At 38.7% G+C, this 25064-nt stretch overlaps 2 protein-coding genes across 2 annotated transcripts; one reads left to right on the top strand and one right to left on the bottom strand.

The window, feature by feature from the left end:
* Positions 1 to 759: 759 nt before the first annotated feature.
* Positions 760 to 5946, bottom strand: LOC137835051 (protein NARROW LEAF 1). The gene is made up of 6 exons (XM_068643386.1): positions 5713 to 5946; positions 4472 to 4972; positions 4192 to 4335; positions 2547 to 2787; positions 1942 to 2442; positions 760 to 1506 (listed from the first exon to the last, which is right to left on the bottom strand). Exons 2-6 carry the CDS (start codon positions 4958 to 4960, stop codon positions 1073 to 1075), a joined length of 1809 nt encoding a protein of 602 aa, XP_068499487.1. The 5' UTR covers positions 4961 to 4972; positions 5713 to 5946; the 3' UTR covers positions 760 to 1072.
* Positions 5947 to 17355: 11409 nt separating this feature from the next.
* Positions 17356 to 17832, top strand: LOC137833913 (uncharacterized). Its single transcript, XM_068641980.1, has one exon. It carries the CDS (start codon positions 17356 to 17358, stop codon positions 17830 to 17832), a length of 477 nt encoding a protein of 158 aa, XP_068498081.1.
* The last annotated feature ends 7232 nt before the right edge of the window (positions 17833 to 25064 follow it).

Raw genomic sequence — 25064 nt, 5'->3', positions numbered from 1 at the left:
GTCTGCTAAAGTTAAAATTATTTTATTTCGTGAATTAAAAATAACTGTAATAAACAAACTTCTGCATATTAATTATGCATAAACTTACTTTATTTTTCTTTTTTTTCCCTTCTCTTATGAGTCTATAGGAAAATTATCCTAATAAATTCTTAATATATGCATTGACTAGACATAAAATAAGTTGAAGGAGAAAAATAGGTTATTCAGATTGAAGTTTGGCCAGAGAATGACTTGAAACTTGGGTTAACATTCCAAACTTTTTTATTAAATGTCTTTTTAACTTCAAAATATAAAATTCAGAGATAAATCTCCAATTCAGAATATAAAATTTGAAAAAATTGTTTTCTAAGATTGTGCAATCCAAACTATCAATTTTTACATTGTATAATCTATAATACAAAATTTACATACTATTTTAGTATTGTATATTTTATAATACAAAATTTACATACTAAATTTTACATTCCAAAATGTAAATCAATACAATTTTTTGTATTTTCATATTGTATAATCCAAAATACAATTTAGAATACAAAAGTTGAATTAGAATGAATATTTTTGAAATTTTTAGAACAATGAGGTGTAGGAAGAAACCTCACGGAGGTGCAGAAAGAAATCGCCCTTGGAAAAATAGATTGCAACTTGGGTTTGAAACAAGTTATCAGTGAGAACACTTTTGACAACCAATCTAATAAAAGAAATTGTTTTGAAATTATCCTAATTTTATATTATGCAGAAAAGGGGAAATAACACATGATAAAAATCCAACTCAAGCCATCGGTTCATCACAGTATATAAATAATTGTGAGTGGCATGGAATGTGTGGTAGCAGTTAACTGGCAAAGTATGCACACGTTAATTGAAAAGTGACATACTTTAGTTCAGAAATTCAGGCATTTTCAGAAACTAAATGGCCCTTCAAGACCATAAATCATTGCCCATAGTCACATAATTGACAATTTTCAGAGCAGCTAAGCATAAACACAGTACCACAGTAGTCATAAACAGCACATTCCGGGGTGATTAAAATTATAAGTCAGTTTTTTTGCGGCTATTGAAAATAATGCTTGTTTCACTGAGGCTCCTCAGTACTAGTTGAGGCTTCAGAGCGCCTTCTCTTGGCCTCATTGTCACCAAGCTGCAGTGAAACACACAAATCTTCATCACAGTTAGTCCTCAATGAAGACAAGTTCTCTGCTGCTGTTCTGTCATGTATGCTGTTCTTGTGCAACGGAGACCGACCGATGAAGCTCGGGATGAACTGGTGTTCGATACTGGGACCAACCTTGATTCCATCTTCTAATTTAAATTCAGTCTCCATGATTGATGGTTTCATATCTTGGCTGCTAGGTGCAACTCCTATGGGAATAGACTGAATTTGAAGACCAAGTGGCTCATATTTGTCTTCAGCTTTCTCTTTTGTAAGTATGCCTTCAGGAGGCGAAGAATCACCAACGGTAGAGCCGATTACTGTGGCTGACATAGCTCTTTGTTCTTGTACTGCCACTACAAGAAACAACAGCAGAAAATAATCCTAATCAATATAAAGAACAATCTTTTCAGACCTGTCTCCATATTATTCCTACATGAGTTTGTGTCCATATTTTAACACCATATTCATTGTAAATAAGCAGTGCCATAGTAATATAGTAAACGGTCTTAAGAAAATTATTTATGTAGCTGGATTTAGACATGCAAATAAAGAAACTAACCCTATTAAGGTCACCAATATCCCTTCTATCACCACTAAAATTACCATCAACACCAGATGTTTTTGTGGACTTCTTTTAAGCTCAATTTATATAGAACTACCCTTTGGTATATCATGAGGGAATAAAGCACCCTAAGGTAAATTCTAATCCCATATTTGAGAATGCTAAATTTAAAAGAGAAAAAAAACAAATAGAGGAATCCAAGACAATTAGGAAAGGAATGAAAAACCTTGAAGTCCTTCATCAGTTGTTATCAAATCAAGTTCAAGTAGATTGAGAAGTCGCCCTAGATCCACCCCACTAGTCCAATTCTCAGGAGGTTGCCCAACTTTTAACTTAAGGCGGCCCCTGTTAGCAGTTCCTCCCCATATTATCCCAATTGGCCGTGGTTTCTCACCATTGTCACCTTTTAACATGATGAGGCTTCCACTGTCTCCTTCAAGGTCAAAAGTTTGTTGGTTCTCACCGACAACAAGAAGATCCGTAAGAAAGCATATGCCTTTCTCATCATTGTACTCAAGGGCATAAGCCAAAACAACTCCTGTAGTCAAGCCGGAGCTTCTTCCAACCTTCACCACTTGTTTTCCAATAAGGCTACTAATTGGAGCCTGTAGGTCAATTATTTTCACATCACCAATATCTCCAACACCCCTCACTGAAGTAGTAACAGTGGACATGTCAAAGTCATCAGCAAAAGGAATGAATGCACCATCAGCTCTCACAAAAGTCTCTGCAAGAAAAACACATCATGATGACTGAGGACTGTGGACTATACACAGGGAACAAAATGTAAGTAAACCAATTAAATCAATCAGAATTCTAAAACTATGTTACCTGGATTTATTCCAGCAAATATGCCGTACCAAAGCTCATCTGTTATAAATGAAGTTGCTCTCTCTACTGCACCAAGATAAACCCCAGGCCCCAAAGTGGGTGGAAGAGGATGAAACATCTTTTGATTTGGATAGTCTAGATCAACTGCTACATGACGGTTTGTGAGAAAACCAACTTGTCGACTGCCTGTTTGGCTTTTCACGATGGCACCCAAAGTTCCATATGTCTCTTGGTTTGCCACCTGAACTTAAGAAAGTAAGTGGTTAGAGGTCCAATATATTGATCAAGAGAAGCATACAGAAATTTGCTACTAGAGATGCTTCTATGAACTGCATTAATTTCTGAAGACATCAAGTGAACTGTTATCGCATAACAAGAGAGGTATTTTATGATAATGATGGATGACTTAGAATGTTGACATTCAGCTCACTTAACAACACAAAAGGTAGATGAAATATGCGAAGGAAAGTCTTGCAACAATCTTGAACAATCTAATTTTGTGGAGGCCTAGAAATGGCTTAATATTTAACAATTTCTTTCACAAATTTGAGTTATCAGATAGATGATGGTCAACTGAGAGTTCAATAGTTTAATTTATCATACACATTGAATTACTACACCATAATATAGATCCTGGCAAGAATGAGATATTGTAACTAACTATGATGAAAAGATACAATGCATGCATCAGATACAATACAATTATTCTAAAAATATATACGATATGGTACATCTAACATTCATATTAAAAATATATATAAAATTTCATATGACATTACGAATATATAATTGCAATTCTGCAAATCCAAATTAAAAACATACTTAGACATTACTAAAGTAAATTATAAATCATTGTCATCATAAATTATTTCCTATGATTCACTACCAATCTCATTGTCATCATAAATTATATAAGAATAGTACTACCAATCTCAATGCTTTCTTGAAGCCATTCATAAAGAGAACAATTTCTAATTTTGTTTCATCAAGAGGTGGGCGGTCTTTGTATGTTTCTACATTATACATACATGTTTCCTATAGTTGTACTGGATTTACATAAAATGCTTAAATCCTTGGACTTCACATATACATATCACTGAAGAATTGGTATTTCAAAGGTTGGGATACTTTACCAATATGTAAGTATCGGATATGGGTATGACATACAAATTAAATAGAAAATCACAGGGGATTGAGGATCATACTATTTTCACTCTTCAAATATCTAAAATGACTGCTTTCATAGACCAACAAAATCACAAGGTCCGTATTTCTGGTTTTCCAAAATTTATTGCTAATTCAGGCCATAGATCAGAGAAAGTCAAATAATGAGATTAATAAAAGACAGTTCCAATTAGAATATGATTAAAGTTAGCATTCATAAAACTTAATATGCTTTGTTGAATTTGCAAGCATAAACTGCATAGCTAGACTCAAGCAGACAAGACTCTGACTGCAACAAACCACCAAAGCAAGTTCTTTGATAAAATTAAAGGATAGTAGTTACACTGTGGTTTCTAAATGGAACGGCTAAAAGTGCTCCTTTAATCATCACATATATGCAATAGTAATTGACTCAGCTAATCTTTTGTAAACTGGAATGGTCCTTCCATAGGAAACATTAACTAATAAAGCCCAGAAACACCTGAGATCCTGAACCGATGCATGGATCACCCCCACGCAAGTCATCTACAATCTCTGTGTACAGCTGTTCTTTTGGAACTGGCTCAGGTGCACCAAAATAAGAAAACTCCACCACATCCACATCACACCATACTCCACCAGGGCCCTAGTTCAGAAATTAAACATGGATTTTAAAAGCATCAGTAGGCCTTAAAGAACAACTTAACAGCTATTCATGATATATAAATATTTCAAACTCCAAATTTGAATCAGGGAGGTTCAATTTGAAAATCTTTGAGAACCTCAAGTGCAGTAGGTAGGCACTGGATTGGACTTAGCCATTGCTTGTGAACTTTCCTGGAAACAAACACTAGAATGGCAGGAATATCTGTTAATACACCTTGTCGTATGCGAAAACCAATTGCTGTTCCAAGGCTGTAACAACGCAGTATCTTGCTGTGAAATGCCCTGATGGTCATAAGTTCAAGCAATGTGGTGGCCTGATGCCCCTTTGGCAACCGACCAGGGGTTTCAGGCAGCACCCCCTTTTGTAGATTTAAAAAGTAGTTTGCTCTTTCTTCAGCAGCATCATTCAAGCGGCTTGGCCATGAGAAGTAAGCAGCACTGCTCTCACAATGCTGTCCAGCTGAAGCAAAGGGTTGAAGCGTTGGTGGACTAAGGGAAGGCAGATTAGAATGACTGCAACAGTTTCTTTCAAGATCCAAAGCAGATTCTTCTGAGGGAGTTGAACCAGAGCAACGGCCTCTCATGTTTAGCCTGGAGCGCTCCATCTTTCAATTAACCTGAAGTGATGTTTTATTTAACAAAAGGTAAAACAAAAAATAACACTATATATATAATTTCTACGTTCAATAATATGGACGAAACTAATATTGCTTTGGATAAAACTTAACCACACCACATAATCAGAAAAGCATACAAGAGTGACAGACACTACCATGAAAAACATCAACAGAAGTTTGCTATTCCCACTCAATATAAGAAAACAAACTCATTTACCAATCAACAAGCCACAAAAATAAAAACATTTAAAACCTGAGAAAAGAATGGTAAAATAAATAGTATTACTCTCACATTCGGGAGCACACACAAGTCATGGATGATAAAATGGGATTGGGAACATAATCTGGCACCCTCATCCCTTCCAACTCTTAGATTCGAGCAAATGGAAATTTTAAATTCAGCAACACACCGTGATGACCAACAGCAACAATTACACAAAAATAGAGTTTCAAGCAGCGAAACAGAGCAAAAGAACATGTTTCAAGTCCAAGAACATACTTCATCCACAAAAAAGAAAAGCACGAGGTTTATTCCTCCAACAGACAAATCAAGGTTCTTGGAGCACAAAAAGCATGCCCTTGTTGCATCCCCTGCTCAGTCTCTAAAAATCTCAACAAGGGCACTCTTCAGTTCAACAATCAAACACATAAAGCAAAGATTTTTCAGGTTTCCACAGAACCCCAGTTACCCAAAACAAAAGAAAAAAACAGGAGAGAGAGAGAGAGAAGGTGAGGGATACCAGTTCAGGAGCAGAGTGGAAACTGGAAGAGCCTCATTGAGACGGCTAGTTCACCCAAAAGGGGAGATGGAATGAGAATCTGCAGAGAAAGTTGCAGAGTTGTGAGGGTGTTTGAACGGTGCTAAGTGGTGATTGCAGTTCAATCCCATGAAGCTGCATAGGAATGGGGTAAAAGTAAAGTAAGCTCAGTGTCTCTTTGTAGTGTGTATAGTATAGTTTGGTGTGTGCGCGCGTGTCTAATTTTATTTTTTCTGACGTTTTAAAAAATAATCATGGATGTTGAATTATTTCTCCCTTTAGATTCTTTTATTAATTACTGAATTATTATTGCATGTTTTGTGACTTTTAATCGGATTATTAATACATTTTTCTAATTTTTTAAATCAACTCATTTATTTTTTTAAATTTTGGTTTGTAGTCTACAGGTGATAATAATAACACATGTGTAGAGATTAAAATAAAAAAATAGAAATTTAAATGAAATTTTAAATTCTTTAGAGATTTATTTATTTTAGTTGTAAAACTAATATGAAATAAAATTTAATGGAGGGACTAAATGAATCGTTTATTTATTTATATTTGATATTTAAACGTGTTTCAAATAAAATTATATCCAAAAAGATTGCTCTTAAAAAAACTAAAATTAAATAAATTATTGTATTAAGTTGGAATTGTCCTTTACAATTAGTTAATTACCGACCCCAGTTATCTCTACCATTATGCCAAAAGAATGGACTCAACCTTATGACTGTAAATTCAACTATTCATGACTTTGTCATTTTTTAATCATTTTCATGTCTCACTATAGAAGTGAAACAACTCTATAAATTGAAGATACAAAACTCATCTTCATCAATTTCTCTCTCTTCCATTTTCTCACTAGTAAGTTTCTTTGCTGAAACGAAAAGAAAAAAAAAATGAAAAACAAGTTGAAATAAAAGTATTACTTTTTTACTATTTATTTAGTGAAAATTAGAAACGAAATAATTTTTTATTATTCCCGCGTATAAAACGCCCTTTCCTTAAACTGGGGCAACTTACAAGTGTTTGTTATTTTTTTTTCTTAAACTTAAATATTTTTTAAATAACATAAAACATTATAAAAGACTTTTTTTTTTCTATTAAGAAAATAAGTATTATGAAGAGATGAGGTCAATCATAGATGTTCAGGTGTGAGGTAATACCATTTATTTAGTTTATACAGTGTATAAAACATAATGCTATGTGTATTGGAATATGTCATATGTAAAGTATTTAATCTAACTTAATATATGCAAATTGTGTGGCTAAATAGATGCAAATAATGTTTACATTTTTCTTCATTTGAGAAAGGTAAAGTGGTGTATACATCCTTTATTTGATAAATTTTTATTTGAACAAACAATAAGTATAATTTGTTTAATTGATGTAAACCCAAAATATTTTATAGTAAATGTTAAACTTTAATAAATGCTTATTTTATGTTTGCGGAGTCTACATACTTCTTCATTCTTTTCGAATGTTGAAAGTTACCTTATGCAATCAACTTTTCTAGAAAAAGTGGATATTAGTGCTATGGAGTCGGTCAATTGTGTCAAACCATGTGCTTTTCTCAAAAGATTAAGAGGAGTCACATGCCTTGACCTGGAAGCTTTGTAATGATCTAGAGGTGCTGTCAAAGAAGACACACATTAATGCTAAGTCAAGAACATTTAATAAGTCTTGAAACTTCACAACTAATACAAAGGATGTGCAACAACTACTTTCTTCTCAAGCTCTCTATATAAAATATCTATTTGAATAAGGAAGGTTGACGAAAGTTATTCTTAGCATTCATAGTTATAAGGAAGAACAATGTTTGTGTTCAAGATCAACTTAAAAGAGTGAACTAATATTTTAGCTATCGTAAGATAAAACCTCTCTTTTAATGATCTATATAGTGATATTTTATATCACTTTCTTTGTAAACCTTTAGGTCTTAACCATAAGTGGTTGTTGTCCAAATAATACTCCGTCTTAGCCAAGAGTGATTGTGTTCCAAACAATACTCAGTGGGTTAGGAATGGTTGTATTCTGAAGAATACTTCGGGATTTTAGCTAGGAGTGGTTGTGTTCCAAATAATATTTTTTTGTATATTCGCAACATTAATATACATAGTGGAACTCAATCAGTTCATTAAGAACTAGACATAGTCTACAATATTAGACAAAGCTATATAAAAATCCAAGTGTAAATAATTTTTTTTTCCTTTATCTCTTTGTTCATTGCATATTATCACTTTGCACTAACTAAAAAATTAGAGTTTTACAAACTAAGTTTTAGAAAAGTTTTTGACAAATCATGTATTATATAAAACTATCATCTAACTTGTGCGAAATTTTCAAAAAGTTTAAATACTTTACAAAATTTATACAATTCAACCATCCCTTCTTGTGTATTTGGCATGTTTTTCTTTAAAAAGGGTTTTATGTGTTAAGTCGAGATAAACATGTTTTCATTCTTATCAATAAAAAATTGCTCAAGGCATGAGGTTGAGCCAAAATTGCTCAAGCTATGGATTCGAGCTACAAATGCTCAAGGTGTAGAGTCAAGCTAGAGAGGTTCAAGGCATGAAATCCACTTAACGATGCTCTATTCATATAACCAAGCTATGTTTTCATGCATGTCAATGAAAATATTTACATGGGCATGAAGTTGAAGTAGAGATTCTTAAGGTTTGAAGTTGAGTTAAAAATGCTAAATGGTAAACAAACAAAGGTCAAATGTCCAATCATAGAAAAGTTGACAAATTGTTAGAACAAAACAAAATAAATTTTGTAATATACCAAAATAAATTATTTTAGCTATTTTTAAAATTCAAGTTATAATTGAGTAAGTCAAACGTGAAATTAGTTAGTTGCACTTTATCATGTGTATTAGTAAAGATGTTTTTTTTTTATATTTTATCATCTGTAAGTATTCTTACGTGACAAATGTAGATAAACATTAAGATATGAACAAATATAAATATCTTATGTAAAGTTTAATAAGGAAGAGCTTTATGAATTATGTAGTCAAATTTGTTACCTTATCTAGTTCACCTTCCTTCTAAAATAACTTGGGTGTGAGAGGTGCGCTTGTAGAGAAAATTGCCTTAGAGGGTTTTGCACAAAGGTGCATTTTTGTCCATGGATGTGAAGTTTGTGCTAATGCAAAAAATTGAGTCAAATGTTCACCTATATGAGTGTGGTTGAGTTCATAAGGGTGTGAGAGGCGCACTTGTAGATAAAACGCATAAGAGATTTGACTAAAAAGGTGTAGTTGTGTTCACAAATGTATGAGAGGTGTGTTAGTATAAAAAATTGATTGAGTACAAATTGACGCGAGAGGCATACTCATAGAAAATTGTACTAGAGGTTAGACCAAAGGATGTGGTTGCGTCCATATTGTGAAAGGAACACCTATAAATTATACTAAAGTTTTTACTACAACAGTGTGTTGTGTCCACATGGGAAGTGATAACTCTCATTTTTCTCATATTTTTCTAGACTAATTGCATCTCCTAGATGTTTCGTTTGTTCTAGTTTTTTGTTCTTAGTTTAGATTTGTATTTTATGTATAAAATTAGAGTTTTAACAAAAATGGAATAAAAATTGTCCTTTTCACCTTAAATTTTGCATAAATTGTGTAATAGTTTTTCATGACTTTTTATACAAACATTTTCGAATTGGACATTGGCATGAGGAACTTTAATGAAGATACTTAGACCATGAAGACTGGAAGAAATCTTGATGATTGAAGAAGTTGAAGAGAAAATGGCCACCCATTTGTAAGGATTTAGAACTCTATAAATAGAGACTAGTTGATGCAATTCTACTTTGTAGCCTTGCTTGATTTTATGTTTCCATTGTGTTGCGGATTGTTGGAGCTGATTTGGAAGATGAATGAGGTATGAATTTGCGTGTAATGTTGAAATGAACTGTGGAAGTGAAGGACTAGAAGAGGTGAGGCCAACTTCTGGAGGTGCCTAGGCTAATCACAATTAGATGTGCTAACATAGAGTGAACTTTGATAAGTAGAAGAGTCTCAACATTTAGACAACATTTCATTACTTAAATCAAATTTATTTTTATTGGAGGCTTTCACACTTATTTATAGTGCTAGGGTCAACCCAAAAGAGAGCCAAAATTCAAAAATTTAAATTCAAATTACAACCCTAGATCTAAAAGAGCCAACGAGAATGTGTCAAGTGGAGCTCATGCTTTCCATGTGCCTTGATCCTCTGAAATGAGAGGTTGACAAGTGTCACCTCTTCATTAGTGCAAATCTTCTCCATTGAGGAAGTATCATGCCTTCTCCCATGTGTAGCACATGTTAATTTCATCCTCCTTTTGTGTGCATCTCCTCTTTAACGTTTAGGTTTACCTTGGGCTTAATAAAGCCTAAATGTAAACCTAAATGGTTTATGCTATCATATTCTAACCCTATTCCACCCCTAACCCAAATACAAGGCCCAAAGTCCTATTCTTCTTTGCCCAAAATACAAGGCTCAATTATTTTACACTACTATGCCTAATACATGGCCTGTGGAGTCCTATACGATTATTTAAACTAAAGCTTGGCCCAAAAATGATGATGAATTATCCCTACTGAAGTTAGTTGAGTTCCAATCTTCTTGTAGTTCTTTGACCAAGGCTCTGGTATTCTTTATGTTGATCAAGAGTGATCAAGTGCTTTGAAGAATCCAAATCCAAGGTGTTTGATGAAAGGCTGGTGTTGCTGATGTGTTTGGGTGGGATCTGGGTAGATTAAAGTGTGATCCACTCCTTTGTTGAATCTAAAACTAATGTAAATTAAAACCTTTTTCAAATTAAGTGTTTTTCCAACTAAGTGAAAAACAACCTGTTGTTTTGTCGAATCAACCGATTGTTTTACTCTTAGGAGTTTGAAAAAGGTTGAAAGTTGTTTAGTTTTGTTGACTTAACTGTCAAATCAAAACAATCGGTTGTTTCGTGATTTCAACCGATTGTTTCTTGAAAATCCTAACAGAATTCAGTTTTGTTTGGTGAATCTATTTTAAATGATTTCTAACTGAATACACTCTTTCATTAAATGCTTTGACCAATCTTTGGAAAATATAAATGGTTTGTTTATGTTTTCAACATGTAAGAATTTTTTTTGAGAAATTCAGTTTTGATAGATTTGATTTTAAGATTTCAAGATTCACATCAAGCTTTGGATATTCAAGTGAGAGTGGAATAGGATTGCAATTGTATTCAATTCAGATTGTACCGTGATCATGTGTAATCCTTTCTAAACCTACTGTATTTCTGTTGTTGTGTTGCCAAGGAGTGTTGTGTGTTCTTGAGGTGTTCAAGATCAATACTCTTGGTGTGGTTTGCCAAAGGTAGTGTGTTTCTTGAAGGGTTCAAGGTCACTACTTTGGTGGGTTGTGTTTTGTAATCTGGTTTGATTGCTTAGTGGTTTACCCAGTGATTTCTGGGGACTGAATGTAGCTGTTGGCTTAAGAGTGAACCAGTATAATCTATTTATGTTTCTCTCTTACCCTGAACTGCTTTAAATTATGTTTTTAAGTTTAAACTGGTATAAACAACCGATTGTTTTTTTGTGTATTGCTATATAATTGTTTGTGTTCTTGGCTAACTTGATTTCTGGTTTGGATTTATACACATAATTTCATTAAACCTGAAAAAGTTTTCAAAAACCTCTTATAAACAACTCACCCCCCCCCTCTTGTTTAAGGTCATATATTCTAACATTTGGCATCAAGAGCTAAGTTCTTGTAGTTACTCAAGTTTTCGATCCTAAATCTTTTTTTCTATGGCTGAAAAACTACCTTTTGGGGAGGGTGCCTCAATTAACAGGCCACCTTTGTTTTGAGGTTTGAACTATCAGTTTTGGAAGGTTATAATGAAAATCTTTGTTGAATCTCTTGATGAAGGAATTTGGGATGCAATTGAAAATGGCCATTTTATTCCTAAATTTGAAAAGGAAGGTGCTTCTATTGAAAAACCTTGGTCCCAATGGACTGATGCTGAAAATAAAAAGGCCAAATTTGATTGCATTGCCAAGAATATCATCACCTCTGCTTTGAACTCTGATGAATTTTTCAGGATCTCACAATGTGCATCAGCTAAGGAAATGTGGGATACTCTGGAGGTCACTCATGAAGGAACAAATGATGTGAAAAGGGCTAGGAAACATACTTTAATCCAAGAGTATGAGATGTTCAGAATACTCAAAGGAGAATCAATTGCTGAAGTACAAAAGAGATTCACTCACATTGTCAATCATCTAATGAGTATTGGAAAAATCTTTGACAAAGAAGAGTTGAACATCAAGATTCTAAAGTGTCTTGATAGATCTTGGCAACCAAAAGTTACTGCAATCTCTGAGTCCAAGGATTTGACATCCTTAACCACAACCTCTTTGTTTGGAAGAGCTCTGATTGTCAATTGCTGAAGTACAAAAGAGATTCACTCACATTGTCAATCATCTAATGAGTATTGGAAAAATCTTTGACAAAGAAGAGTTGAACATCAAGATTCTAAAGTCTCTTGATAGATCTTGGCAACCAAAAGTTACTGCAATCTCTGAGTCTAAGGATTTGACATCCTTAACCACAACCAAAAGTTACAGCTCTGATTGTTTCTTCTCTGACAACACTGCATAAAATTGATTTAATTTCTTTATGCATTCTATCTTTTACAGATTTCATTTTTAAAGGAATTTTGAGTCAATAAAGCAGTCATGAAAGTTTGATTTGGTTAAGAAGGAAGTTACTTCTTGTCATAAAAGGAATATATTTCATATCTTGGAAATTCAAAGTGCCTTTATGACTAGTCAAATCCACATGTGTTGACCATGTGATTTTGTGGTAAGGGCTGACGTGGTTCTGTGCAAAGCTTATACCAGATTCTCTTTCTTGAAGACTGACCCAATGCAATCAAAGGGTCAAAGAGGATTTCTATTTTGCTATAAAACCCCGTGCAACTGTTTTTCTACACAAAAACAACCCATTGACACATCTCTTGCTGCATCTCATATCTTCCTCTATTTTTTTTGTTTTCTCTCATTCTGGTATCATGGATTCCACTCCTCCATCATCAATAAGGATTAAAACCAGAGCTGTAAGATCAGGAGGGCGTCTTGAAGGCTGGTTTTCAGGAGACAATGAACTGATTGAGAAATATCGCTTTGAAACAAGTAGAAAAGTGATAAACAATCCAAAAGTTGTCTCTTTTAGTTGGTTGAAGAGTCAAAAGCTGGATGATGTGAGAAATCTTCTCAAAGAACAACTGCTAAAGAGGTTCTTGGAGATGAAAGGGAACATCTATTCAGATCTTATTCGGATTTTCTACACCAATTTAAAGTTTGAAGGTAACAATCTTGTTTCTCATGTCAAAGGTGTGGATATGGAGATTACTCATGAGATATGGACTGCTGTGACTGGCTTAAAGTATGCTGGATTGAGAATCAACAAAGGGAATATTGGTGTGGTGGAAGATTTCAACAAGATTCAGTATTATAAAAGTTGTTTGAAGAATCCTCATGCACAAGTAAGAACTTGTTATGTTGGAGGGTTAAAGTTGAATGAAAGGTTGTTGGCTCTCATTGTCACTTGGATTCTAACACCAAGAGGGAGCAACCATTTTATTATCACTGAGGAAGATCTTGTCTACATATATTGCATTATGAACACAGTCAAGATAAATTGGATTCATATCATAAAGGAACACATGCAAAAATCTATGAGGTTAAGTGACTATCATTATCCTTATGCTATCTTGATTTCTAAATTCTTAAACTATTTTGAAGTGAATCTTGAGGAAGAAACATCTGAATTGGTGAAATCAACACATGAAGTGAATAATGGTTCACTAAGCAAGATGGGTTTTACCAAGATTGGTGGAAAATGGGTAAGTAAGGATGGTGAACATTGTGGTTTCTCAAGTGGTGCTCATGCTGAACATGATGAAGAAGATTAAGAAGTTGTTAAAGGTGTTGATGTTATTGTTCAAGATGAAGATCAACCTGTTGCTGACTTAGGTGCTGAAACAAGTGTTGAACATCAAGGAAATAGGATTCTCTCAATGTCTCCTTTTGAGAGATTCATGGTCAATAGGCTAGACAACTTTGCTGAAAATCAAAGAAATCTTCATGATCTTTGTGTTAAAAATTTTCAGAACTTTGACAACAAGTTTCAAAGCATGGACACACGTTTTCAGACCCTGGATGAACAGATTGAAGCTGTTCAAAATCAACTTTTTGAGCTACAATATGGGAAAAAAGATTGAAGTCAAGTTTTTGTTAAATTTCTATGCTAGTATTGCTTTATTTTGAACTATTATGTTTTTATCTCTTCCTAAAGTCTATTTGTGAAGACAAATAGGGTGAGAATATGGTTTATGTGTTGTCTTAAAAATGGCTATAACCTGCTATAACTTTGATTTAAGTTTCTGTTGCATACTGGTTTGATATGGTGATGCAGTTTGGTGTGTATTGGCATTGTTTTTGGCTGGTTTTCCTACTTTTGTGTTTATGCAGAAAACTAGTTGTTGTGTAACCATAATATGCTATAAGAGATGCTCTGGATCGCATAGTTTTTGTTTTGTAGGTACTGTTTCAGATTCAGTCAAGATCAACACAAGCAACCAGGGATTTGTCTTCATCAAATAGGGGGATATTGTTGATCAAGAGTGATCAAGTGCTTTGAAAAATCCAAATCCAAGGTGTTTGATGAAAGGTTGGTGTTGCTGATGTGTTTGGGTGGGATCTGGGTAGATTAAAGTGTGATCCACTCCTTTGTTGAATCTAAAACTAATGTGAATTAAAACCTTTTTTAAATTAAGTGTTTTTCCAACTAAGTGAAAAACAACCTGTTGTTTTGTCGAAACAACCGGTTGTTTTACTCTTAGGAGTTTTGAAAAAGGTTGAAAGTTGTTTAGTTTGGTTAACTTAACTGCCAAATCAAAATAATTGGTTGTTTCGTGATTTCAACCGATTGTTTCTTGAAAATCCTAACAGAATTCAGTTTTGTTTGGTGAATCTATTTTAAATAATTTCTAACTGAATACATTCTTTCATTAAATGCTTTGACCAATCTTTGGAAAATATAAATGGTTTGTTTATGTTTTTAAACATGTAAGAAACAGTTTTGAGAAATTCAGTTTGACAGATTTGATTTTAAGATTTCAAGATTCACATCAAGGTTTGGATATTCAAGTGAGAGTGGAATAGGATTGCAATTGTATTCAATTCAGATTGTATTGTGATCAGGTGTAATCCTTTCTAAACCTACTGTATTTTTTTTGTTGTGTTGCCAAGGAGTGTTGTGTGTTCACCCTTCAGGAGACGGTAGAGGCGTCTAGGGTTGATCAGGAGCGTATCCAGATCGACCTAGCCGCGTCACAAGCAAGTAACAAAAAACTGCGCAGGAGTTTGCAGCAGGCAGGGGAACGCGCGGTGGATGAGCGAGCTCCGCCTATACCACCCAAGGCTCTCCCCATGTCATTCTCTCAGGTGATCATGGATGTTGTGATACCAGCCACCTTCACAGGTATAGAGGACCCCAAGGCTCATCTCACAGCCTTCCACACCCACATGATGCTGTCAGGAGGCTCTGATGTTGTGCATTGCAAGCTAGCTATTCATGAGCACACTGACAGGCACAGCGTTGGCCTGGTTCGTTGGTCTTCCAGACGGACAAATAACATCGTTCGAACAGTTTTCAACACTGTTCAGGGAGCAGTAGAGGTGATGGCAGTAGAGGTACAGGAGGTAGATCAGACTCCCGATGTCGACCTCGTCTTCACCAAGTCAGATCTACGGGACGTCGTTCCACACGACAACGATCCAGTGGTGATCTCAGTGGTAATACTGGGAAGAAGAGTTTATCGCGTACTCGTGGATCAAGGAAGCTCGGTCGATGTGATGTTTTGGTCGACCTTCAATAAGCTGTAGCTGTCTCCAGACCAGCTGAGGCCTTACACCGGCTACTTGTATGGTTTCGCTGGAGACCAGGTAGAGGTGCGCGGGCACATAGAGCTGAGGACGACCTTCACAGATGGCACAACTTCCCGCACTGAGAACATCAGGTACCTAGTTGTTAACGCTCCCTCAGCTTATAACATACTTTTGGGTAGACCTGCTTTGAACAGGATTGGAGCGATAGCCTCTACAAGGCACATGAAGATGAAGTTGCCTTCCCTTGATGGGATGGTGATCACTATCAAATCTGACCAGAATGAGGCTAAGAAGTGTTATGAGAATAATCTCAAGACAAAGAGAGGAGTGTTCGCTGTCACCACCCAACCCCCAAGGGAAAAAGGGGTCACCTGCGCAGAGATCGCCCATGAAAGACGGCCTGAACCAGCTGAAGACTTCTTGGAGAGGGAGATCGGTGGGAAGATGTTCAAGCTTGGCAAGTCTTTAGGCCAAGAGACCTAGGACCAGATTGCCGAAGTCATAGCACGACACCTGGACGCATTCGCCTGGTCTTCCTCAGACATGCCTGGCATAGACCCCGATTTCCTGTGTCACCGTCTTACCATGGACCCACAGGTCCGACCTATTCGGCAAAGAAGAAGAAAGTTCAATGAAGAGAGGCATCAGGTCATCAGATAAGAGACGCAGAAGTTGTTGAGCGTTGGCCACATCAGGGAGATTCAGTACCCGGAGTGGCTGGCGAACATGGTGTTGGTGAAGAAGGCTAATGAGAGGTACAAAATGTGCGTCGACTTCACAGACCTCAACAAGGCCTGTCTGAAGGACTCCTACCCACTACCTAGCATCGATGCCTTGGTAGATAGTGCGTCTGGTTGCAAATTGCTTAGTTTCCTGGATGCTTTCTCTGGTTACAACCAGATCAAGATGCACCCCAGGGACGAGAGCAAGATAGCGTTCATGACAGAGCTGTCTTGTTACTGTTACAAGATGATGCCCTTTGGGCTGAAGAATGCAGGTGACACCTATCAGAAATTGGTGGACAGAGTACTTGCGCCCATGATAGGGCGAAATGTCCAAGCGTATGTAGATGATATGGTGCTCACCTCCCAGGTAAAGGATCAACATGTAACAGATCTAGAAGAGCTATTCACCACAATAGGTAAATATAGGTTGAAGCTGAACCCTGAGAAGTGTGTGTTCGGGGTAGAAGCAGGCAAGTTCTTAGGGTTCCTACTCACTGAATGTGGGATAGAGGCGAATCCTGAGAAGTGTGTTGCGATCATAACAATGAGGAGCCCGATCTCAGTGAAGGAGGTGCAGTAGCTAACGGGGCAGATGGTCGCACTGTCCAGATTTGTGTCAGTTGGAGGGGACAAAGGACACCCGTACTTCCAGTGTTTGAAGAGGAATAACAGGTTCATATGGACTAAGGAGTGCGAAGAGGCGTTCCTCAAGCTGAAGGAGTACCTGGCCAGTCCACCAGTGTTATGCAAGCCACATCTAGGTACTCCACTTCGTCTGGACTTCGCAGTCACAGATCGGGCGATCAATTCGATCCTTGTGCAAGAGGAGGACCAGGTGAAAAGCCAATCTACTTTGTCAGCAAAGTGTTGCAAGTGCCTGAGGTGAGATACCAGGCCATAGAGAAAGCGGCCCTAGCGGTAGTGTTCTCAGCATGAAGACTTCGCCACTACTTCCAAATTACATTGATAGTGATGACAGACCTTCCCATTCGCAAGGTCTTACAAAACCCAGATGTAGCAGGGCGAATGGTGCGTTGGGCGGTGGAGTTATCAGAGTTTGACGTTCAATATGAACGTAGGAGACCCATCAAGGGCCAGGTTTATGCTGATTTTGTGGTAGAGCTCTCCTCGACAGCCACACACCAAGAAGGAGGAGATTTCAAGTGGGTCCTCTCTGTGGACGGTTCCTCCAACCAACAAGGTAGTGGGGTCGGCGTCATCTTGGAAGGATCAAATGGGCTATTGATTGAGCAAGCCCTGCGGTTCGCTTTCAAGGCCAGTAACAATCAAGCAGAGTATGAGGCCTTGATCACTGGAATGCTGCTAGCTAAGGAGATGGGTGCGAAGAGTCTGCTGGCGAAGAGTGACTCTTTGTTAGTCACGAGACAAGTAACAAGAGGGTACCAGGCCAAAGACCCTCAGATGGCAGCTTATCTAGAATATGTCTAGATTTTGAAGGAGACATTGTGGTGTTCGAGCTAGTACATGTCCCTAGAGAGCAGAATGCCCGAGTTGACCTGCTAGCAAAGCTCGCCAGTTCAGGCAAGGGGGCAGACAGAGGATAGTCATTCAGGAAACTTTGAGACACCTCGAACCACCACCACATATGATTCAGCAAAAGTCCAGCAAATTAGCACTTCGGAAGGGCTGAAGAGGAGTCATCGGTCATTGACTCATGAGACACTGAAAAGGTCCAGGATAAGCACATACCCAGTTTCAGGGGAAGTGTCGTTGCAGGTTTGCCTAGTTGAAGAAGGAGAAACCTGAATGACGCCTTACAAGCGTTACTTGGCAGATGGGATACTCCCGCTAGAGCCCACAGAGGCCAGAAAAATGAAGAAAAATTCAAGCAAATATACCCTCATTGACGGGGAATTGTTCAGACATGGGTTTACTCACCCTATTTTGGTATGTGTAAGTGGCAAGCAGTGCATGCGCATAATGACAGAACTCTATGAAGGGATATGCGGGAGTCACATCGGTGGTTGATCTCTCGCATCAAAGGCCAATCGTGCAGGATATTATTGGCCAACCATGAGGGAAGACTGCACGAGGTACGCACAATAGTGCAAGCAATGTCAACAACATGCTGACTGACACAAGGCGTCACCGGAAGAGCTTAGATCGATCTATAGCCCATGGTCATTTCATACTTGGGGGATCGATATTCTGGGGGCATTCCCTTTAGTGGTGCGACAAATGAAGTACCTTGTGGTTGCCATAGAATACTTCACAAAGTGGATAGAGGCTGAGCCAATAGCGCAGATCACAACCCACAAGATCCAGCACTTTGTGTGGAAGAACATAGTGTGCCGCTTTGGAGTCCCAAAACGGTTGGTGTCCGATAATGGCACCCAGTTCGCAAGCCAACAGTTGGGCAAGCTATGCACAAAGCTTGGAATAAAGCGAACACCCCCAGACAAATGGGCAGGTCGAATCTGCCAACCGAGTTCTGCTCAGAGGTCTAAAGAGAAGGCTGGGAAAGGCCAAGGGGACCTGGGCAGAAGAAGTTCCTAGAATTGTGTGAGCTTACCACACCACTCCCCAATCCACTACCAAGGAAACACCCTTTAGCTTGGTGTATGGTTCAAACGCAATGATCCCAGTAGAAATCCAGGAGAACTCGCCACGTTTCCAGAACTTCGTGGCCGAAGAGTCCAATGAAGAAAGAAAGGTGAACCTGGACCTACTGGACGAAGTAAAGGAGAAAGCAAGAATCAAGGCTGAAGCTTTGAAGAGAAGGGTGGAGTACAAGTACAACTCCAAGCTGAGACCTCGACAGTTCCAGGTCGCCGACTTGGTAATGAGGAAGGACCACCCATACAAGTTAGTGAACAAGTTATCTCCCAAGTGGACTGGTCCCTTCAAAGTGACAGAGGTCCTTGGGAACGGAGCGTACAGGCTCGAGACTTTGGAAGGTGGGGCGATCCCTCGTACATGGAACGCAACCAACCTTAAGTTTTATTTCAGTTGAATTATTGCATTGTACACAGTTTTTAGGGGACACTCTTTTTCCCTTATAAGGATTTTTAATGAGGTCACCCAATAAAGTTTCAGTTAAAAAAGTATATTTTCGAGTATCTTATGCAGTGTAGTTATAAACCTCTCCCTTGAGTTAGAAGTCTCAATATTGGGAACAATATGGTTTTTCGTGAACCTCCCTCTTGAGTGAAAACGCCAGGGTTAAATAGTATGGCTCACTAGTAAGGATGAGGTCAGTTACAAAATCCTCCCTTGATTTCATACAATAAGGATGAGGTTAGTTATTAAATCCCCCCCTTTTTTGTTACTTCATGCAGCAAGATGGGGCCAGCCAGTTAAATCCTCACCTGCCCTCAAGGGGCAAGGACGAGGTCAGTTACAGACCTTTCCCTTGGGTTAGAAGTCTCAAAACGGGGAAAGGATGGTTCGCAGAGAACACCTCCCCCTTGAGTGAGAACGCCAAGGTCGAACAATATGATTCACCAATTAAATCCTCCCCTGCTCTAAGTGGCGAGGACGAGGTTAGTTACGAACTTTCACCTGGTTTAGAAGCCTCAACATTGGGATAGGATGGTTCGCAGAGAACGCCTCCCTATTGAGTGAGAACGCCAAGGTCAAAGAACATGGTTCAACAGTTAAATCTTCTCTTGCCCTCATGGAGCAAGGTTGAGGTCAGAAAAAATCTCTCCCTTATTTACAGATCAAGGTCGAGAACAACATGGTTCACCAGTATCACCAGAAAGACATCTCCCTCTTCCTTAGGGGCAAAGATAAGATCAGCAGGTAGACCTTTCCCTTATCTTGCAAGGCAAGGTCGAGAAACAGCTAGTAGAGGTCTTCTTTATCTCAAAGTGATAAAGGTAAGGCCAGTTAAGAGTTTGAGCACACCTCACCATTGCCTTAAGACGTTGAAGAGCGGAAAGAAGGTAAAAGCAGGTGAGAAGGAGCGTGCTACTTAAGAGGCATATATTCGTTAAAGGCGTCGTTAGCAAAGTTAATACAAGACAAGCAAATAACAACTAAGATAAGGAAAGCATATTTCATAGATGAATATATAACTTATCAAATTTGTTCATCAGGCGATTAAGTTACAGAGGTTACTCTTCGGCAACTAGTTGCCCATCAATGACTCGCTTCATCACATTTACTTGGGAGAGATCCACCCCAGGATGCACGCACGCAACTTGGGCTATGGCATCTTCAAACCTAGCACTATAAGTATCGGCGACCTCATTGGTGAGCTCTTCCTCTTTCTGCTTGAAAAGTTTGCCCTTGTGGGCCAGCTCTCCCTCTAGCTGGCCAAGATGTACCTCTTGCTGAGTGGCCCTCTCCTCGAGCTTGGCCATTTTGCTTTGAGATTCCTCAGCTTTCTCTTGCAGTTCGATAACCTCTTTTCGGATGTCCAAAATCTTAGCATGGGCGCGCAGAACCTCTTGGGACTTCTCGAAAAGAAGTTTCTTGGTCTCCTTGTCGGCTTGACAAAAGGAAGACACCTTCAGATATAAGGCGGTTTCACGCTGGGTGAGGTTCTTGATTTGGAGGGCATCTTGACCAGCAGCCTCCTTCATTTTTTGCACCTCAGCCTGTAAGTCCTGCACCTCAGTATGCAGGACTTGCACCTTAGTCATGGCGAGACTGGATAAGATGAGGAACTCTCCAAGGCCTTGTGCTGCACGACCTTGTAGGGGGTTCTCACCCAGGCTCTCCACCACCTCCCATATTTGGAAGCATTTGAGGGCTTGCTGGAGGAAGGCTGGAAGATTAGCAGTGGGGGGCATGCCTTGATCACCCCCAGGGGCGCTTTCCCCTCCGCCTTCGAGCATTATGAGGTCACGAGGGGAGGAGGCACTTGGTGGGTTTTCCCTGAATGAGGGAGCATGGCCATCGGAAGCAGAGTGCGATGGGGTTACGTCATCACCCGCCCTTTTCCTCTTAAAGACGAGGCCTGTGCAGGTATCCTCGTCTTCAGAGGCAGTGGCCTCCACCACCCCTTGTTGCCCATGGTCAATAGGGGCTGGCTCGTGAGATATCGGAGCAGAGGTGGCAACTGGAGGAGGGCCCGCGGGGGTTGAGGTACCTGCATCAGCAAGGGTCGCCCTGCGTCGAGCAACCAATGCAGCCAGCTTGTTCTTTCTCTCTGCATCAGGCACCATATCTGCACAAGAAGGCAACAAGGCATAAAAAGCTAAAACATGCAACTAGCAACAAATATACAAGTAAAGGCAAGGACAAGTACCAATATGGGCTTTCATAAACTTGGGGTGGAACTCATTTTTTATCAAATCGGCAGTGTTGAACATCGCCCCTAGGCTAGAGAGGAAGCCACACACCTCACGATCGCGTGGGCTCATGTCCTCTAGACTCTTTGGCTTCTTGAGCCCAGGTTTCTCCACCTAGTAGAGTGGGAACCCATCCAGCAGGGTAGGGTTGTGCACACTACAACATACTTTGAAGAAATTCTTCCTAAAGCCCTTGTAGGACTGTTGGAAGAGAGTTAGGAGAACTCTCCCTGCCACGCCATTGAAACTCAGCCACAGTCTCTTGCTCGGATTCTTCGCCTCGAAGAAGTACAGGAAGATGTCCACTGAGAGCGTGTGGCCGAAATGGTTGCATAGGATGGCAAAGGCCCTCACGAAGGCCCAACTGTTGGGGTGCGGCTGAGCAAGGGCCACGTAAACCTCTGTGAGAAGCACACGCTCGAACCCCGTGAATGGCAAGCGAAGCTTGATCCACTGGAAGATGGTAGAGTACATAAAGAAGAAGGGCTCCTCAGGGCTTGCGCGATCATCAATGCAAACAAGTTCACCTTCCCTGCAAGGCTGGACCAATACGTATGCATCGTGTTCCCTCCCAAACACATGATACGCCCTTGTTAGAAGTAAACTTGGAAGTCTCCACTAAGAAATCAGCAGAAGCCCAGTCATAGAAGGTTTGGTAATCTACGGGGGGAGGAGGGTTCAATGTGGTTTTGGTTCTGGCCATCTCGAAGAAAGCTAAAAAGGGAGAGGAGAAAGGAAGAAAAAGCGAAGGTTTAGAAGAAGATGATGGTATGACTCAATAAACCAGAGAAACAGAGACTCAAAAACGAAGAACAGAAAAAACGTAAAGTGCAGAAAACATAAACAGTCCCAGAACAGTTATAACATGTTACGAGCATCGGAATCATAAAGCAAGAGCAATCACAGAGTAAAGATCGTACCTTTGAATAACTTAGGGTTTGAAGGTAGAGGTTTTTGAAGGAAAAGACAGAGCGTTCGAAGAGAAGAAATGTTTGGGAAATGCTTAAGTGATGTAATGAAACAATGAAGGAAACGTAAGGGTTTAAGGGTTTAAACGTACACGAAGAAGCGCAAGCGGCAACGAGCCTTAGCCGTTGATCCTGCCACGTGTATGCTGATAAAAAAGTATGGTGAGATGTCACTTCGATACACTGTTCACGTCCTATCACTCAGTGCCACGTAGGTCGCCGAGGGCGATCAATTAGTCTCTTCGCTGAAACAAGTTACAACTCGAGACTGGTGGGCTTGTGTGCCGACCAGTCCTCGGCCATCGGCGCTAGAGAAAGACCTCAGACATCAGCGTTAGGAATCGACATCGGACCTCGCCAACAGAGGGAGAGATCAGACGTCGGTGGTCTAGACAGCTATATTGTGCCACGTAAGGTGGGCCCCATACCAGTTACCAGTTAAAACACCCAGATATAAGAGGAAGTCCTAAGACACGAGGGAATTCATGTGTTTGATGAAGACTTTTATGTACAATTCATGTATATTTCCTTTTGCTTTAAGTGTGTCTTAGGTAGTGTTTAAAGGTTGTTTAAGAGTGGGCTTTTTGCTGAGTAACTCACCTCCTAACCACTGGCCATGTGATAAGAACAAGAACAAAATTTCATAAACTGTTTTTCACATGTTTTACAAAAAAAACACGTTTACTGCATAAAAATAAATCTGTTCTTTTCTAAATAAACAAATTCATTTTTAAACTGATGCCTTGGCTAAGTCTTGTGAAAATTGGATTTTGTGCATCAAGCATTTTGACTAAGTCTTCTACCTTTCAAAACGATTGTCATGAAAAGTGAGTTTGAAATGTCAATGATGGGTGAGTTGAACTATTTTCTAGGCTTGCAGGTCAAACAACTCAAGGATGGCATTTTCTTAAGTCAAGCTAAGTATTGCAAGGATCTGCTGAAGAAATTTGAAATGGACAAGTGTAAACCAATCAGCACACCCTTCTCAACAAGCTGTCATTTGGATCATGATGAAGTTGGAATTTCTGTTGATGAAACCAAATACAGAGGACTCATAGGATCACTACTGTATCTCACTGCCAGCAGGCCAGACATAATGTTTGCAGTGTGCATGTGTGGAAGGTTTCAATCTGCTCCTAAAGAATCACACTACAATGCCGCCAAAAGGATTTTGAAGTATTTGCAAGGAACTAAAGAAGTTGGCTTGTGGTATCCAGGTAATATTTCATTATGTTTAACTGGATATTCTGATTCAGATTTTGCAGGTTGTAAAATTGATAGGAAGAGCACAAGTGGAACCTGTCATTTGCTTGGATCAAGCTTGATCTCATGGCAATGCAAAAAGCAGGCTTGTGTAGCTCTCTCCACGGCTGAAGCAGAGTACATTGCAGCAGGGAGTTGTTGTGCTCAAACTATATGGCTAAGACAACAATTAAATGATTTTGGTATTTTACTCAACCATATACCTCTGCTGTGTGATAATACAAGTGCAATCAACTTAACCAAAAATCATGTCATGCATTCTAGAACCAAACACATTGAAATTAGGCATCATTTTCTAAGGGAACACATATGTAATGGAACATGTGAGATTAAGTTCAGTGGTACTGATTTACAACTTGCTGATTTGTTCACAAAACCATTGGCTAAAGATAGGTTTAATTTTCTGCTTAATGAATTGGGTATTATAAACGTCAATTGTGCCAAGTAGTGAAAAATTAAATTTGTTTATTCGTAATTGAATGTGTTTATTTTCTGTACTGATATGCATTGATGACTAGGAAAGAGAAATTCTGATCTTTGACTGATTGACTGTCTTAGTGGGCATTAACCTCTGTACCTTTGACGGTTTTGGTCATGGTTGTGTAACCGATTTGATGGTTTGGGTGCTCAATGAAAGTATGGATTGTGTGCATCGTGACCCTAAATATTTGGTGCATATTTTCAAAGATTCTCTGCACAATTTCAGAGCATAAAATCTTTATGCATATCCATTTATAACTGCCATATCAATCCATTCATTTTACTATAAATCTGTGTGAATATCTGCTACCCACATTGGCTACCTATTTTCGATTCTCACCATTAGAAACAAAAGATATTTCTGGTTCAACCATGGCTTCTTCTTCAAGACAAAAACAGAAAAATAAGGGCAAGCAAACCACCTTTCAAGGTGTGCTAGGAGGTTGGTTCGCTGAAAATGAAGAAGGCATCAATGGCTACATTCACGAGACAAGCAGAAAGTAGATCAACATACCCAAAGTGCTGGATTTCAACTGGCTGAAATCAGAAAAATTGACAGAAACAAGGGCTGTGTTGAAGCACCAAAAACTGAAAAAGCTGCTGGAATTAACGGGTAATGTATATCCTGATTTGGTTAAGGTGTTTTACACTAACCTAACGTTGGATGGAAAGAGCATTGTCTCTTATGTGAAAGGGATCAAGATGAAGA

The sequence above is a fragment of the Phaseolus vulgaris genome, chromosome 5, assembly GCF_000499845.2.
Source record: "Phaseolus vulgaris cultivar G19833 chromosome 5, P. vulgaris v2.0, whole genome shotgun sequence".
NCBI lineage: Eukaryota > Viridiplantae > Streptophyta > Magnoliopsida > Fabales > Fabaceae > Phaseolus > Phaseolus vulgaris.
This window is presented reverse-complemented; position numbering and strand designations above follow the sequence as displayed.

Coding starts and splice junctions, on each gene's coding strand:
- LOC137835051 (XM_068643386.1), bottom strand. CDS start 4,960: ATGGAGCGCTCCAGGCTAAACATGAGAGGCCGTTGCTCTGGTTCAACT. Junction 4,336..4,471: donor GCCTACCTACTGCACTTGAG/GTTCTCAAAGAT, acceptor TTTCTGAACTAG/GGCCCTGGTGGAGTATGGTG. Junction 2,788..4,191: donor GCATCGGTTCAGGATCTCAG/GTGTTTCTGGGC, acceptor TCTTAAGTTCAG/GTGGCAAACCAAGAGACATA.
- LOC137833913 (XM_068641980.1), top strand. CDS start 17,356: ATGACAGACCTTCCCATTCGCAAGGTCTTACAAAACCCAGATGTAGCA.